The 17,558-nt window shown below is 35.5% G+C and overlaps 1 protein-coding gene across 1 annotated transcript in view; it reads left to right on the plus strand.

Moving 5' to 3' along the window:
- LOC104546027 (probable phospholipid-transporting ATPase IIB) overlaps positions 1-17,558 on the plus strand; it is a gene marked incomplete at its 3' end in the record, with an annotated part of 50,473 nt that overhangs the window by 26,889 nt on the left and 6,026 nt on the right. Inside the window, exon 6 of the mRNA XM_010191308.1 lies at positions 7,636-7,687. Within this exon, the coding sequence (XP_010189610.1) occupies positions 7,636-7,687 (52 nt within the window). The remainder of the gene's footprint in view (positions 1-7,635; positions 7,688-17,558) is intronic.

The following is a 17,558-nucleotide window of genomic DNA, read 5'->3' on the forward strand; positions in this document are numbered from 1 at the left end:
TTGGATTAATTATAAGCTTAATTGTATGCAAGCATTTGTATTTTATAAATTGATATATGCTTATCTACTGAAGGGAATACAGTTACTGAATTAAGTTCTCTGACTTGTGCTGTGGTGAATGTTCTAAGCTGTCTGATTACTGATACCTTCCTTCTGAAGCTCAGATCAGTGTTTCTCTGTGTCTGAAGTCTTCAAGGATAAGTTTCATTTATATATAAATATATTTATATTTAGTTATTATGCATATATTATAATATATGTATGATTGAATAATGTAAATGTAAAAGAAGACAGCATTGCTTACTTCTGTTGGCTTTCTAGGGTACTAAGGAATTATTGTGACTTTGAAAGTGAACTTAATTTTCTTGTCAGAAGAATCTATTTTTACTTAAGTTCATTCTGGCTCAGTTTCTGGGTGCAAGCAGGTGACTCCCATCATGCTTTGTATCAGAGAGCTAATCCCTGGAGATGCTGGAAGGAGGCACCTCAAGTTGAAGCCTTGTATCTACAGCTTGTTTTGAAGTGTTGTGGGGAAGCTTGGCAGGAAGAATCCTTAGTGGAACCTAGTCAGTGACTAGACATTTCTAAACTTTTTGCTGGTTTTACTCCATTTAGTGGAGCAAATTAATTCTAATAAAAGAAAATCTTTCAGTAAATATGCCATCCTGGTACATTTTATGCTTTCTCATTTGTTAACACCTCTCTCCTCACTTGGAGAATTCGGAGAACTCATAAATTGTTAGTGGTTAGAGGTTATTTTCTTTTTTCAGCTATAGATGAATCCCCTCTTCTGTTTGTTTTAGAAAACTTAGGTTTCCTTCCTTTCTGTTTCTTCTATAGTCCAAATAAAGAACATATGCCCAAGTCTCATTTGGTTTGTTGTTCTCATATTAAAATACCTGTTTTCATGTAGCTTATTCTATTTCTTGCCTTTTTTTTCTTTCTTTTTTTTGTCTGCCAATATCTTTTGGGGCTTTATCTGAGCAGCATATACTAGCCTAGACAAGATTAGCACTAGTATGTCTGGCCTCTACATCTGTTTTGCCTTACACCTTGCTATCTCGGAGTGCAGGTGGAGTCAGCTTGCAGCTGCTCACTTGTGCCTATGCCAGGTCTTCTAGCAGACTGAGATTGACACTTGCTTTGATTTTTATTAGGAAATTTTTATGGCCTTCTTAGTCTCTAAACCTGGAATTAATTATTACAGAGTATAAGGAAGACTCTAGTGGTTACATAGATAATCTTTCTTTCCTGAAATTTGCTGAGATCCATCAGTCTGAATTATGCTAAAATTAGGAAAGCTGGAATTTGGGAATCAATGTGTCTTGTATGAGGTAGGTCATTAGCATCTACTTTAGCATTATTTGCAGCAGCTTTTACAGCTCATATGTTGTGAATATGTGAAGTTTCTAATTAAAAAAAAAAGTAATGCTTAAGAATTTAGGGAAATAATGAGTAGAGTTCTTTTTGATGAAGATTTTACTCGGGTATCTCAGTGAGATGTATATAATTGTCTGAATGTTGCATTTCAGCTTCAAGCTCCCTCCTGCCCTAGCAGACCTTTTTTTTTTCCTTTTAGGCCTAGCTGGAGGTGCCTTCAGACTAATGAAATGTAATGTTTTTTCGTTTTATTGAGAAGTGTATTTTGTTGGAGCAAGCAGTTTTCAATTTCAGAGTATGACTTTTAAGCCAAAGAACTAGTCAGGAGTGAAATGTTCAATTGCTCACTGTAATGGCAAAGAAACAAGTTAACATTGTATTTGACTGGAAGATGCATCAACAGCATTTCTGCAGTGAAATTAATGACTCATTTGAGCTACAGATCCATATGTTAACTAGTGACTGCATCACAAATACTAACAAACAACATAAGTGAAAGGCTTTTCTATATTTAAGCCTTGAATATACTCTGATTATATTTTTTAATAGGCCTGATTAATTTCAAAGCAGCTCTAAGTGACTGCGATGTGCTTAAAAGAGTTTTGTTCCAAGTAATATATCTGTTGTTTCAACTGAAAATTTTGTAATGTGTGAATACCAGGGCAGGAAGAGGCCTGAACAGAAGAAAATATTGCCTGTTTTTAAAAGCTAGAAGACATTGGTATATGTTAGCTGGAAAATGGTCTCCTGCCTTGAACAGACATGCAACTTCCTAGAAGATGTTCTTGACTTCTGTTAAGATAAATTTTTAGTTTCCAGTGTGAGTACAGGTGTGTATAGTGTTCTTAAATAAGACAATTGATGAGTTCAGTGCTTGCTATTTAAACTGTAACTTATTGACAGTTTGGAATACATTTTGGAGATGTAAAGAAGGCATAAAACTTTAACATATTTAGTTAATGGTAATAACACATTTAGTTAATAATAACAATGCTTAAGAGTGTGTTAAAACATGTAGAGCAGTAATACTTTATCTTAAAACTCAGGGCTTTTCTTGAAGCTGTAAAGAGAAACAATTGTTTTTTCTTAATCTTGGGTGTAAAGTGAAATTAATCCAATATTTGTAAGGATTGCAGTTAATGCTAGCATACAGCATTGCACAGCATGCAGATGCAAGAAGACAACTGGGAAGTACCTCTTCGTTTTATAACTCGGGAGCAAGCAGGAATATTCTAGTCAGTGAGAAAAGCAGATGACTCATTACATGAATGGAGAAGAAAGGGCAGTAAATGCAAAATTCTGAGGGTCTGTAGCTGTGTACATTTGTAGGAGAATTGGAAAGACTGCCTAGGGAGCTGGAGAAGCTTTATGTAAATGACAATTTCATTATAATAACATCAGAAAGATGAAAAAGTAATTTGAAAGCTATTAGAAATTGTATTTTTCAAGTGAATATTGTAGTCTGTGTTGCAGGAAAGTATAGGTATGTTTATACATTTTCTTGCTTTCCAATCTGGCTAGTATTCCTGGGTGGCATGGAGTTAGCCACGAGAACCCAGAAGTACTTGCCTCATGTTGACCATTGTCTTGCTGTAGATCTCCAGATACGCATCTGTAAGCCTGCAGCACAGACAAACACTGAGAGCAGTAGGAGCCCTTCTTCCCTGGAACTAATTCTGCCCAGAGTTAAGCAAAACAATGTATTCAAGGCATTTTCATGACTTATATATTCAAATTTCAGTGTATATCAATAAGCATTTCTAGCTTCATCTCCACGGTAATTGGGATTACATAGTTTCTTCATGGGTTTCTGAATGCTTGAAGTTGTATGTGTTGTCATTTTAACTTGTTCTACTTTGATAAATATGACATGAGAGGACTAACGTGATTGACATATTGCTGCTGTTTGTCTGTGACAATGTACAACACAACTTAATTTTCTCTGTAATGAGGTGTTAAAGATTTTTGTAGCATACTTGCCATCTGTTTCCGTGTAGTCAGTCTTTTATAGTGACTAGGTACGTCTTTGCAGGGGGATCTTTGCTCTCCAGTGTCAGCAGTAATAGTGACATTGTTTCTTGGTACCTAGTACTACTGTGGTACCTTTCATTCTGCTTCCAAAATACAGAAAATCTGATGGAAAACTAGATTTCAACCTTAAATACTGTTACAAGTTTTTTGATTGGTCTGCTTTTGTTATTTTTTTTTCCAAGAGAGAAAGTAAAGACAGGAGAGTCTCTGGCCTTCCCCGCATGAAAGTATATGTTAATGCAGAAAAGCTTACATTATTTTACAGGAAAGAAAAACAGGCAGAGAGAACACATTAAGAAGACGTAAAATCAAGATGCATTTTTTCTATTAAACTGTGAAAATGATCACATGACTGGTGTGATAGCGGTCTGCAACTTCCTCAAGGGAGGCAGCGGAGGGGGAGGCGCTCATCTCCTCTCTCTGGTGACCAGGGATAGGGCACAAGGAAACGGAATGAAGCTGCATCAGGGGAAGCTGAGATTGGACATTAGGAAAAGGCTCTTCGCTGAGAGGGTGATCGGTCCCTGAAGCAGGCTCCCAAGGGAATTGGCCATGGCACCAGGCCTGTCAGAGTTCAAGGAGTGTTTGGATGATGCTCTTAGTCAAACAGTTTATTTTTAGGTAGCCCTATGAGGAGCAGGGATGTGGACTCTGGTCTTTATGGGTCCCTTCCAGCTTGAGATATTCTGTGATTCTGCCCAATATTGTCAGGCGTAATCTGACAATCTGAATCTTGGATAGCAAGTACCAGGTAAATGTTTCACTTATTGAATGTGAAACGTGTTCTGCATAGAAGTTTGTAATGATTTAAATGCCATATACCTCATTCAGATTATTAGAACTTTAATTCACTATTAGGTCATTAGACTGCTATTTTTGCAAAATTTTTGGGTGTTTGTCAAGTGTGTTAGCTTGTTTACAAGTAACTGGAAATTGGTAGGCATGAAGCCAGTAACCCGAAACTTGTGTAATGGTTTTATGTCAGAGCTGGCAGGGAAGCTGCAAAAATGTATAGCTAATCTATATGAAGACTGGATATCTGTTTAATTGTTATTGTCATTTAAGGAAAGATTTATTTAATTTCGAAGTTGCATTTTCCCCTTCCTCTTTTTTCGTTCTAATAAATGCATAATAATATAAAGGTTATTTTTTACTGCATTTTTTCCCAAACTTGAATATGACGTATTCATTGTTGAAGCTGGATAATAAATGAATCTGAATAATAAATTTTACTACATTTTTAATTATTTTCTGTTATAAGGCAAGATTAAAAAAAAGCTGTGCTAGCTGCAGTTGCAGGTGAGCATTGTCTAAAGCGCATACTGTTGACAGACAAATAAGCACAGAATTTTTAACTCTTTGTGCTTTTACAAATAAATGGGAATTGCTGCAAATCGGGAAGTATCCATGCATGAAAATGCATAATTTTAAGGTATAAGTCAGGTTTTTTTTCTAACCACATAGTAGCTTTAGGTAAACCAGAATATGCATCTATTTTGCAGTGTTTCCAAACTTGCTCGTTTTTCAGGCATCTTGTTTGCTTGAGATAGTACCATCTCTGTAGCCCTTCACGGTCCTCTATACTGAGCTTCCCAACAGCAGAAAAAAACAGTTGCAGTTGCTTCCAGTCCCTCTTCTGAATTGGTGTCCTTGAGAGTCTGTTATAGGGAGCGGACAAGAGGTACCTGCCTCCCAGAGATTTAGAGAGGTTACATCATCTTATTTTGAAAGCTGAGCCCATAACACAGAGAATCTGACAGTTGGCTGACAGATCTATCAGGTCACACTATTCCAAATGGCACTGCTGTGGCTGCACGCTGATCTTGGGAAGTTTTCTTTGGGATAACAGACTTTGCCTACAGTATTCAGGATGTTATGTGGTCATAAATATTATTACTATATGAGTGTGGCTTCTCAAGAACTAAGGCAAATATTAAGAGTACAGCATTTATATACAAGGAAGAAGCATTAGCTGCTTCAGTGGTGTTGTCTTATAAATACACATTTACTCTCTATTATAAGTGATGCAGTGTAATTTTTTTCATTCTCTGAACTGATTTTATGGATAGTCAGGTATAGCATTTTGAAGGTCCCACACAAAGCAGCATTTAATGATCTTGACAGATGTATTTTGAGCTGTTTTACTGGAGGAGACGGAGAGTGTGCATACTTCTAAGATACTACTTTTGACATGCAGTGGTGAAAGATAAGTGCTACCTTTGAAAAAGTAAAAGGTAGAGGTTTAAAAATGAGAAACTGCATGTCTGGTTTCAAATCAAAGCAATTTGAGAATGCTGGCTTCCTTTCTGTTTAGAGCAGTGTTGTGTCCTTGTGCGTTGAGACGGAGAACTGGCCTGACTCAAATGAACAAAAATGCCCTTCTGTGCTTGCGTTGATTCTTCTAGGAGGTTTTTGACTGTGTTTGCTGCGGTCTGGGCTATTGCCTAGATTCCTGTTGGGATAATTGCATTCATAGCTGCTATATGCTGAACGCACTTGAGCTTCATGCATTCAGTACATGAGATGTTCCATTGCTTAATGTCTTGAAGTTTTCACATCAGCTTGTCCCCATCTTCACTGCTGTTTCTTCTGCATGAAACGGTAAACCAGTCTTCTATAGTAGGTACTTTATGCACAAAATAAAGCCACAATTTAGTTATTGTTGCTGTATTAATTTTGTGGTTTGATTGTAATTAAAGTGTGAAATGCGGAATAGGTGTGTAGTTTTGAAATGGTCATATACTGAACATACTTCTTAACAGTTTATGTTGAGTAAATTCAGTCAGGTTTTTAAAGCTGAAATCCATGAAGTTCACCATGTGATGGGCTTCGTCAGCAACATTTATTTTCTTTTCCACTCAAACAGTCAGTTCAGTTCTTAAAAAATAGAAGGTAAGCCTTAGCTATTCAGTGGCTTTCAAGGCAATATCAACCAAGTGTAAGAGGAAAAGCTGAAATCTATTCTGTAATGGAGGTACTTTCTATGTGAAAAATATTTGTATGTTATATCCTCTTAATGAATAATCTGAAATTAATATTAAGGGGTTTTTTTAGCATGAGATTAGTAGTAAAGTCATTGCTAATAATCCACTGAGAATTAGTAATTGACTAAAGGTAGTCTATAAATTAAACATAAATGAATCTTTGTGTTTAGCTTCATTATCAAACAGCATGACATGTGGCATACTGGACATACGTTGTGATGGAAGAAACTGCAATTGAATATAGTATCTGTGCTTATTGCTTTGTCCGCTGTTCACCGTGGTCCCTGTTAGTTTAGCCTGTTGCTTTTTTCCTTTCTAGTCCTGTATCTCTCTCAGGTTTTGACTTGTCGGTTATTTTAACTTTCTCTAGTTTTTCATTCTTAAACCCTGTGTTGGCAATGTGTAACTGCTGTTAGTAGATGCCTTGTGACCAAGTGGTGGGAGAGCTAAGGAGCTGGGTGGTCATGTAGTAGATAGTATTTGTTTGGGAGAAGAGTATCGTTCATTTTGTTTAAGATGTGAAAGCTTAGGTTGGTCTTTCTGTGGTCGTCAAAGAATTGAAAGTGTGATTTGATACCAGATAGTTCTGTACTTGGAAATGGTAAAATAGGCATGTAGATGTACCTGACTCTGCACATGACTCTGTCTCAGATACCGAGGAAGAAATTCTATTCTCTTTTGCAATTGTAAAGGAGAGGTGTTTAGGTATATGAAACAGGAAAATGCTGTTCCCTCACTTGCTGTTTCCTCTGTGTATGTTTGTATGTGTTGAGAGAGAGGAGAATATGCCAGGGAATACTTGGTATACGTAATGTTTGAAACTTGAGTGCCAAGACATGTTTTAAATTTCACTTTTAAAAATTATATCTGCTGAGTTCCAGAGTCTTGCTCAGTGAAATTGTTTTTTAAAATATTTCAATTAGATATTTATATTCCTGAACTACTGTTTTCAGTCAAGAAAATATAAATCTGCTCTAGTTCTTAAGGTATTTATGATTCACTTATAAAGAGCATCTGAAAGGATTAGCTGTTGTTTGCTTATTGTATAATTTTTCGAAAATATTGATTTCTGAATTGCAAATGCTGAATGTAAAGTACTTTGAGAAATCCTATTTTAATTGAGTTTCAATCCAAGTGTGACCTTTTGGTGACAGATCTTACTGGACATTTGATTGGAATTAACTTTTTTTTTTTCCTACTTATAAAAAATACCTTTTTCCCCCCCCCCCACTCTCCTCAGAATCAACGAATCCCATCTGACATGGTGTTTCTCAGAACATCGGAAAAAACTGGTATGTCTTGATAAGTTACTTTGATTACACGATAAACTGTGATTGTGGTAAAATTTTAGATTGTGCATTGTGGCCAATTTGAAGTGGTCAGATCAACTGATGGTAGGAGGTCTACCTTCATTGGATTAATGGGAGAGGGTCCACATGTGTCAAATACAGTATGCTTAGACTGTAAAACAGGAGAAATCTTGCTGTGAACACGAGACATTTACAGATACGTTCCTATAAATAGACGATTTCAATGAATTGTTACAAAAAATGTTTAGGTAAAGCAAATATTAAGACAACCTTACTAGTTATATTTAAGATTGTATTTGTTTATTATGATTTAACAGTATTTGAAATTATTTATGACTAATCATTATCTTGCGACTTGCATTTAAATGTCACTTGATTGTATTTCAGTTATTAAATTGAAAAGAACTGAAATCTGATCCAACTAATATGTGATTAATTTTTTCAAGAAACAAAATGATTACAATGATCTAAAAACCTGAAGTAACTGAATTTTTTTTACTTGGAAATAATGCTGCCTTTTTGGTCAGTCAAAAAAAAACGCAACAAAGCCAACAATTTTCTTGTGTGAGAAAAAGAAAAGTACTTCTCATTAGCTCTTTCTCTTTACATGGTGATAGGGGAGTGCTCTTAATCTTTGAGAAACAAATATTTCCTTTATAGGAACCGTATAAATTATAGCTGTTTTGATTAAAGTTTGAGAGACTGTTGGATGTCACCCGTATAACTCAAATGAGTTTCTGTCCTTTTGTATTACAATTTTGCTTCAGATCCTGAAGAACTGCCTGATTATTTGTCTGACAGCACTAAATTTCACAAAGCTAGTAGCTGTGATATTGGTAAACCCCACATTAATGGCACTTGGTATTTCATTGTGGCACTGGAGTGCTAGCATATATTTCAGATAAAAGGCTAAATTTGCAGAGAAGATTTTCAAGAAAATACAAACATTTCTGACAGCCTACAGAACACTACTAGAGCTAGGTGTGTGCTAAAAGAAGAAATTACTGTATAGTTAATGTGCCTTGCTAATGACTTTCAAATGCCAGTTAGGTGCACTAGATGATCTATAGCTGATCTAGGCTGACAAAGTTTACTTATAGTCTGTATATAATCTCTGTCTTGGTTAACCGCCCTTTGGTTCGGAATACATGGGCTTTTCTGTTTCTGACAACTCAAATCTCTTGGATCCAGCATAATTATAAAAAGATGAGTAATGTTTCTTTTTGGGCTACTTGCAATGTCATCTTTTCCTGCTGTTTCAGCTGAAATCACAGCTCCTAGAAAAGTAGAAAGTAGGAAGACTTCTGCATCTGTAGATGTTACTTTAAACTGGGCCACTTGCATGCAACGTGTAAGTGGTAGAAGGTCAATGTGTGTTGATTCTAAATTTTCCTTGCAACAAACAAGTGCATATCTGCACTGTGGCATGTTTTCCTATTAAGTAAATGTTCATTATAATGTCAAGTGAGTAAAGAGCAAATTCAGTGAAATCTTCCCAAAATTCTGACATAAATATTTTATATATACTTCTGCTACACATGGAATGTGATTTTTGACATTGAAAATACACTTTCTATAAGCATGCAACAGGCTAATTAGTTATACTGGTGTTGCAGTTCTTTAAAAACAAAAAAACCACAAAAAACCCCCTCGAACTTCAAGCATATGGCAGTAATTGTTTTTTGACTAAAGAGTGAACACTTACATCTGTAATTGTTTCTTCCTGGATGTTGTGGTTTTTGACTGATTTATTGTTTAATTTATAGTTGACAATTTAAATACTTTGTAAAACACATTAGTTTTTCCATGGTTTTATGTTCTATATGTAATTTTATTTTATCTTCTGTGCAATAAAACAGTTTAACTATAACTTGTTACTATAAATCTATAAAGACTAAGGCAAAGAGTTTGAACTAATCTTAAAATCCAGCTTACTCTGGAAGCTTGTTTTGGGGCAAAGTACTATTTTCCAACTTCAGTATTTAAATGATGTATTAATGTAGTCTCCAGCATTGCAGTATCCTATATCTTCGGTCAAAAAAAGAAGCTATTTGAGTTATAAATGGGTAGTTTACAAAATTCAGCTTAAAACTATTCTGGCTTCTTTTCACATAAGTGTGGAAGAAATGAGACAGTGGCATGTGCTTGTTTTCCTCCCCTTCTACTTCCCACCAACCCCTCAAATGCAGCTCTAGGAATGTTGAGATTTTTAGGATACTTTTAACTCTACATAGCAGAAGCTGAATTTCAGGGGATCAAGCTTATTTTGATAAAATCAAATTCTTATTTGATGTCTTTGTAATTATTGGATACACTGTCTTTTAGCTAGTGTGATATCTTCATATGATCTGATATGACTTGATACTAATTGCATGCATGTATCTAATTTCTAAGATTCCCATGGTTTTTTTAATCAGACTTTTAGAAAAGCTAGTCTAAAAACTAATGTAGGTGAGTCTGTCTTGTGTATTTGTGTGTGACAGTGCATGACATTGGTATTACTTTCTTTTATGAATGGAGGCAGCTAGATGGTGGTTTGTTTAGAGTTAGGATTACTTCCTGGGGGCATGGATCAGGTGGAAATTACTCTTCAGATGTGAATTCTTTGCTGCTGTCAGACTCCCCATATAGCAGAGGTTTCCACAAGATCTTCTGAAATTAAAAAAAAAAAAGAAAAAGAAAAAATCTAAGAGCAAAAAGTTTTTAATAATACCTTGGATTTATATATATTTAAAAAGAGAGAGAGGGAAGGTGAAGGCTGAATCTTGTTTCTACTCATTGCATATGGCAGAGATGACAAGCAGTTTGCAAGATTTGTCCCATTTATCAGCCTTCCACCAGATTAAAGGAAATGTTCACAGTGAGCTGGCTACAAAAGATGGCTTAAAGGTTGTTTTCATTCGGTGTATAAGCAGGCATCCTGCCAAAAAGAACTGACTACCATAGTGGAAAGCAGTTATGCAAATGTAGGCAGATTGGTGTTACACCAACAGAAGACTCGCTTACTAAAATTAAGCTAGATCCTAAGTGGCCTTTAACGTAGTGTGCAGGTTCTTTTTTAAATTGCTTGGCGTGTTCTCTGTTGTATTTGTCTGTACGCCATCTCAGTCATAGATCAAAAGCTAGATGGGGGACTCCAGACATTGTATAACCTTATAATTGTTCACAGGAACTGCCAGCTGAAGCAGGTTATAATGACTTCAAGCATTATGGGAGGATTAGCAAAGATACTATGTTTGTAAAAGACAGAAGAAAAATTTCGGAGAGGAAACTCTTTCCTTCTCTAAGCTAAAATCCCTGTCTTCTGCCTTGGTTGTGCCTTGGTTCGGTGACCAGCTTCTTAACCAGGTTGGGTATTCTTGTGCTAACACACAAAGGTGTTTTGACATGAACTGAAACTGGTTCTTCATGGAAATCTGGTGCACGTCTTTGTAACATTTGGTATATCTGGAATATTTATCTTCTCTGAACTTTCAAATGTGAAATTCTGAGAGGAATACAAATTTGATACGGTGGGTACTGTGTCAAAAAAAAAATGAATGAAGCTTAATTTTAAGCTCATACAAAGGTATGAGTAAAATTTGGGAATAAAATGGGAAAACAATTTTTCTCTTAAGGCTTTGTAGCAATTAATGTCTGTGACAATGTAAGTGCCTCAGATATGATGGTTTTTAAAACTTTTAACCATTTTACTGGCAGGAACTACGCAATTCAAGTAAAGTCATCATTCATACAGCTTGATTTGCTGTTGGAAGGAGCTCTGAGCAAAACAGTAAAGGCTTTATTCCACAGTCTACCTTCTCAAAAAGGTCTGCTAATTAACGAAAACTGGTATTTTGAAAATGATGAATTCTTAAGCGTTTCTCCACAGAAAGATAGCATTGTGCCAGCAAGTATGTTTTACTTGTTTAAAAGTTCTAGGTTTGTAGATCTGAAAATGCATGTGTTAATGTCTTAGTACAGAACCTCAAAGTCACTGCAAGTAAAAATATCATAAAGGTGATACAAGTAGTATCTCTATTCTGGACAGTTAGGAATGGGTGTTCTACAAACAACTTAATTGCCTGGGCCCTAGCCTGTTCTGGAACTTCAGGTATTTGAAAATCAAACCGGGGAAAAATGTCAGTTTGGAATTCAGTTGTGCATCTGATGTCACGTTTTATCTCTTTATAAAACCAACTGCTGCAGAATAATAAGGCTGAAGGAGTCGCATTTGTCAGACATTCTGGAATTTTCTATTATGTTTAGAAAACAAGCATTGTAAAACCTACCTGTCTGGGAACTAAAATGCTTTGGAAATCTATTGCTATGGAGAATGATAAATGACTAGAGTTAAGTTTTGCACATAAGGCAAGATAAAAGTTTATCTTCAGGGCATGAGTAGCTGCCAACAATCTGTCCAAACTACTTTAATCTGTTTCTATACTTCAGTTCCTATTCTGTTTTTAACATTTGATTTAACTCGGGCTTGAAATGTTTTGGTACCTACTTTAAGCCACTGAGTAATACTGATTCTGTGTGATCAGCTATTTGTTTAAGATACAGTCCGATAGTATGAGTGTTATGTGGTAGAAGGAGGAGGCCTTGGCAGACATTATGCTCCTAATAGTATTGGTCTCTCTGTATTATTGATGTAAAATTACATAGTAAAATGTAATTAGAAGACATGATCATATATTTTATTCCCCAATTACTTTTTTATGTTCTGTACATACATGGTGACTAGGACAATCCATGTGTTTTGTTACATTTGCAGGAAAAGAGGCAGTAATGAAGAAATATTATGCAATTTAATTATTTATTTTATTAAAACCCCCCAAAAGACTAATAAGAGTTGAAAAAGTTTGGTCTGTGAGGAGACTGTGTATTGTTTTAGGCATGAATTTGCCTGTTCCCACTCTTCAGTGATAATGCATTTGATGGCTTGGCTAGAGTAGCAGTGTGAATATCTTGAAATCTCAAACAATTCTCCCAGTTCTGGGCAACAGTTTAGAAGCGCTGAAGATGAGAATCATCAAAGCAGATCTCAGAGGCAGGGCAAGTCAGGCAAACAAAACTATATGTGTATTTATAACTGAGACTGTGGAGATGATGTTGAAGGTAAAAGACAAAGAAACCACTCCTGCGGAAGTTACGTTCAAGAATTCCTTTCGTAGAAGCAGTTTCTAGTATGTTTCAGGCAAATTATCTGTTCATAAGTTTGATGCCATGCGTTATGTTTTTTTAAAGATACTGTCACATTTTTCTTTTGTTAGATTTAATTTGGGGATGTGGGGTTTTTTGGTGGGGTTTATTTGTAAGTTGGTTGGTTTGGTTGGTTGGTTTGGTTTTTATTTTTCTTTTCTTATCTGAAGGCTTTACGAGGAAAGCTGTTAACATTAACTTGATGTTTTCCGATCATTTTAAAGAATTATCTCAGCCATCACCTTTATTATGAAAAAGGAATTTCTGGATAGCCTATAAAGCTCTGATTATTAGATCTAATGCAGAGTGATCTTGCTGTACTTATAAAGTTGTCTCACTAAAAATTTAGAAATTATTCTCAAATCATAATTGTTCATAAGGAAAGGATGGCTTGCACATGTTAATCTGATTCTGACTTTCAGATGAGGCTTGAGATATGTGGCTAGCTAGAGTTGGAATGGAAACTTGTGTAGTCTTGAACTGCCTTAGTGCAGCAGCTCTCTTTCTGGTGGTAGAAAATCTACCGTGGAGCAGCCTGCCTTGTAAGGAGTACATAGTTGTGGAGGGCACTGGGGTCTTCATACAAATGCTATGGAACATATTGCTGCGTTGTCATTTCTGTTGGTACGTGTGGAAGTGTAAATGAAATTTAGCTCAAATATTTGACTTCTTCAGATACAGTTCTGATTGCAGGGGTCTGTGTAGCTTTACACAGTCTTCCTCTGTCTGTCAATTGGAAAAGATAGAAATCCTCTGCTTTTTGCTTTAATGAAGTCCAGTGGCAAATCTTTGCAGCTGGGTCTGATGTTTCTTCCCAGGCTTCCGTTTGGTAAAGGAAAATGTGCTTTTCTATGCTAAATTTTGAACCAGTGATTTATCATCTTTTTTGCATGCCTACTGTAATTCGATGGCATTGTCAACTGCTTTGACTTGTACTTTTCTGTGTTTAAGCTTTATGAGATAGTAAGCCTTTGATTCCTGCTCCTCTTAATTTAATTAATAATATGTCCTTTAAGTTGATTACTGCTGCTAAAATCTTCGAAGACTAAATGTGCTTTCAGTGGATTCTGGTAGGCATTAGAACAGAAGTGCCACTGTGCCGTCAGAGTTCTCAAATCAGGAAGCCTGTTTAGTCAGTATTCTTAAAGTATTTTGAATGGTTTGAACTTTGACTTATGGCATCGATGCTAATGTGTACTTCGCATTAAGATCAGAAAATTAAGTGAATTTATTTTGATTTAAGCCAAACAGAAGGAAATCTAGTTAAAAAGTCTGCATTCCTGATTCCATTTTTGATATGATAGGTGGAATTTAATGATTGTTCTATATAACAATACATTGTATAACAGTACTAAATACATTCTATGATTCTACAACTACTGCATTATCTCAATTACAATAACATTTTAAATAGAATCATAGAATGTATTGACTTGGAAGGGACCTTTAAAGGTCACCTAGTCCAACCCCCCTGCAGTGAGCAGGGACAATGTTACCAGATCAGGTTGCTCAGAGCCCCATGGAGCCTGACCTTGAATGCCTCCAGGGATGGGGCCTCCACCACCTCTCTGGGCAACCTGTTTCAGTGATCTACCACCCTCATGTTGAAGAACTTTTTCCTAATATCCAACCTAAATCTACCCTTTTCTAGTTTATAAACATTACCCCTCATTCTATTGCTACATGCCCTTGTAGCAAATAAGAACCAACTTTCCAATTACAAACTAGAATGTTTTCCTGTGAGGGCCAAGTGAGCACTGTATGTTTAGGACAGATAAATGGCAAATGCCAGCTGAACTCAGTACTTACACCAGAAAAATTATTCAAATAATAAGGTATCAAAATGGATGGTACTTATGGAATAGTGTTTTAGTGGGGCCTTAAAATAGTTTGCAGTGAAGCCACTTTTGTGTTAAAAGACTGAAACTTGATGCAAAAGTGTCCGTTGGAAAATGTTCAGTTTCTTCCCTTTTACCTATCCACACGCGTAGCATATTTTGTACCAAAGTAGTCTGTAATCGCAGTGAAATTAAGTTTGCTATTGTCAGTTACATTAGGTAGGGTTTTTCTTCTACTGTTACAATTATTTCTGGAAAATATTTGCATCCTTGATTCAGTCAAAGGAAGATGTAATATCTACTGCTTGTTGTGAAGAATGCTTCTAATACTAACGTGTAGTAAGTATGAATAATTTGTTGAAGATGTGAGCAAAATCGGTCTAGAAATGAATGAGCAAGGCTGAAAATATGCTCAAGGTTCGTGAATTTTAATCAGGCAGTGTGTCTGAATCATTCATGGGAGAGATCACCATAGGTAGTTCCAGTTCTAAATGTTAAAAGCAAGTAGACTAGCAGACTAAGCAAATGCACAAACAAGGAGTAGTGTCAGTGAAAAATATTCTGGTGCTTGTATAAAATGTGGTGGTAAAACTGACATCTGCCAAGTACAGTACTTTTCATACCATTATAGAGTGGTATTCTGGTCTCCTTCACCTTTTTTTATCTGAAAAAAAACTTTTTCAGTGTTCTAAGCATTCTGTATGGCAGAGGTTTTGGTTTAGTCATTGAAAGGAAGACGTAAATAATTCACATTATCTTTTTTCTGTATCACAGAATGTCTCCAAAAACAAATGCTTAGTATACATCAGAAGAATAATGGAGCAAAGTAATGCATCAAATGCTATTAAATGGAAAAGATAAATTAATGCTTTTGAGTATCCTGTATATCTCAAAATAATATAAATCACTAAGTTAAAATTTGAGGATGTGAATATGAATGTAGATTGTTGGCTTTTTTTAACTTGGAACACTCTTTTCTATATATATATGAGAATTCCATAATGTATTTAATAAAAATAGAGATAAAAATTCCTAAAGCATACTGAATCAATATAGCAATTCAAAAAAGATGCAGTGTGATCAAGCTTGGATTAAAAGCATCTGTGTGCTTGTCAATAAGGAACTGTGATGAGTTTGAGGGTATCATATTGACTGTGTATTAATACATGGTATCCTATAAGACCATCAGCTGATTGTTTAGAATGTAAATGAATCTGTTGATGGATCCAGTGACTGATGGCTTAAATTCCAATTAATCAATTGCTTCATCAGTTTCTTAATTCAGATCAAATATCGCAAGTACACGCAGTTCTTTCAGGACTTAAAAGAAATTAATGCTTTAGAACTAATTTAATCAGTCTTTTATAAATGCCACTACATTTTTTTTAATTGCATCCTGTGTGATAGCTTTGTAGCTTAAATATTTAGGATGTTTCAGGTGTCTTGGGTATTTCCCCCCCCTTTGAAGCTACCATAATTGAAAGCTTCTTGTTATAGTGGTAAATGAAACTCTGTACTCCAGCATGTCATTTTGGTGCTGCTATTCATCTTGTCATCAGTTTAAAATTTTCATGCGTATAGTCACTTAAGTAATATAAATGATTTAAAAATTGAGTTGTTCGTAAGTGATCTGTTGTTAGGTGTGTGAAGTCAAAGTCCATTTTTCTTTAGTTGGATATATTCTAGTAATGCATCTCTCTCAATGCTTTTGACTTAAAGCAGGAAGGCTGGTAATATTACCAGGCAATATGTAGCTGGTTATGACACCACAGTTCCACGTGCCCTGTTTCCCAGTGACCCATCAATTAATTCATCAGCACTTGATGCAGGCTCTTCACTGTGACACTTATACCAGTTGATCTTAATTTGATTGCCGTTAAAACCTTCCTTTCCTGACAACTGTTGTCAATTATACAAAATAAAATCAAGTATTCATAAGTAGGCTGTAATAGGATATAGGCAGACAGATTTAATAATTCAGTTTTGCTGAGGCTTGAAAGGCATTAGTTGTAGCTGTTGTTCTCATTTGTAAAAAATTCATTGGATACAGCTCTTGAGAGAGAAGGCAGACATAATTTTATTTATTTAGATTTGACTGAGAAGAACCCAGACATGTAGTTTAGCATTATTTCTGTTTAAGAGTAACTGACAGGAATTCTTATCAGTTACATATTGTAGAAAGTAAATGTAATTTAATTTTACAATATTTTTTTTAGACTGATTTAAGCGCAGACATTCTATAGGTGGTTTTTTGATGCTATATCTGTAATGGAATGTGGAATTCAACCCTGAATTTATGTAGACAAAGCAGTACCTTTTGCCTGGGGTGCTTGGTCTTTAATATGCTTGTAAAATATGCATATTCCTGCATATCTGCTATATAAAACTAAATTATAATTGCTCACATCACATGCATCTTCATCAGAGTATAACATTCAAATGTATACTATGGCATATTTGAATTTTATCTGTAAGTTCTCTTAGTGCTTACTGGCAAGTCTCTTTTTTTTTAAGTTTGCTGATATTTGGCAAAAAATTTGCAGGCAGAAATCTGTTAACATTAATGTTCTCCAAGAGAAAGTGACACATAGTTTTCAGAACTTCAGTGTTGTTGATTGGCTTTTTATATACTATACTGTGTATACTGACACTTGTAACAAATACCGTGTGTGGGTTGACTGTTAAGGCTCTGTGGAAGAGACTTAAATGTACTTGTGAAAACTAAGAATAGAAATATTTAAAAAAATAATTTCACTTGTAAAATGCTGATAAAATAGATGTAGTTGAAGACTAGGTCCTCATAGGGACGGTGCTCCAGCCCTCTGATCAGG

The sequence above is a fragment of the Mesitornis unicolor genome, unplaced genomic scaffold, assembly GCF_000695765.1.
Source record: "Mesitornis unicolor isolate BGI_N332 unplaced genomic scaffold, ASM69576v1 scaffold7859, whole genome shotgun sequence".
Classification (NCBI taxonomy): domain Eukaryota; kingdom Metazoa; phylum Chordata; class Aves; order Mesitornithiformes; family Mesitornithidae; genus Mesitornis; species Mesitornis unicolor.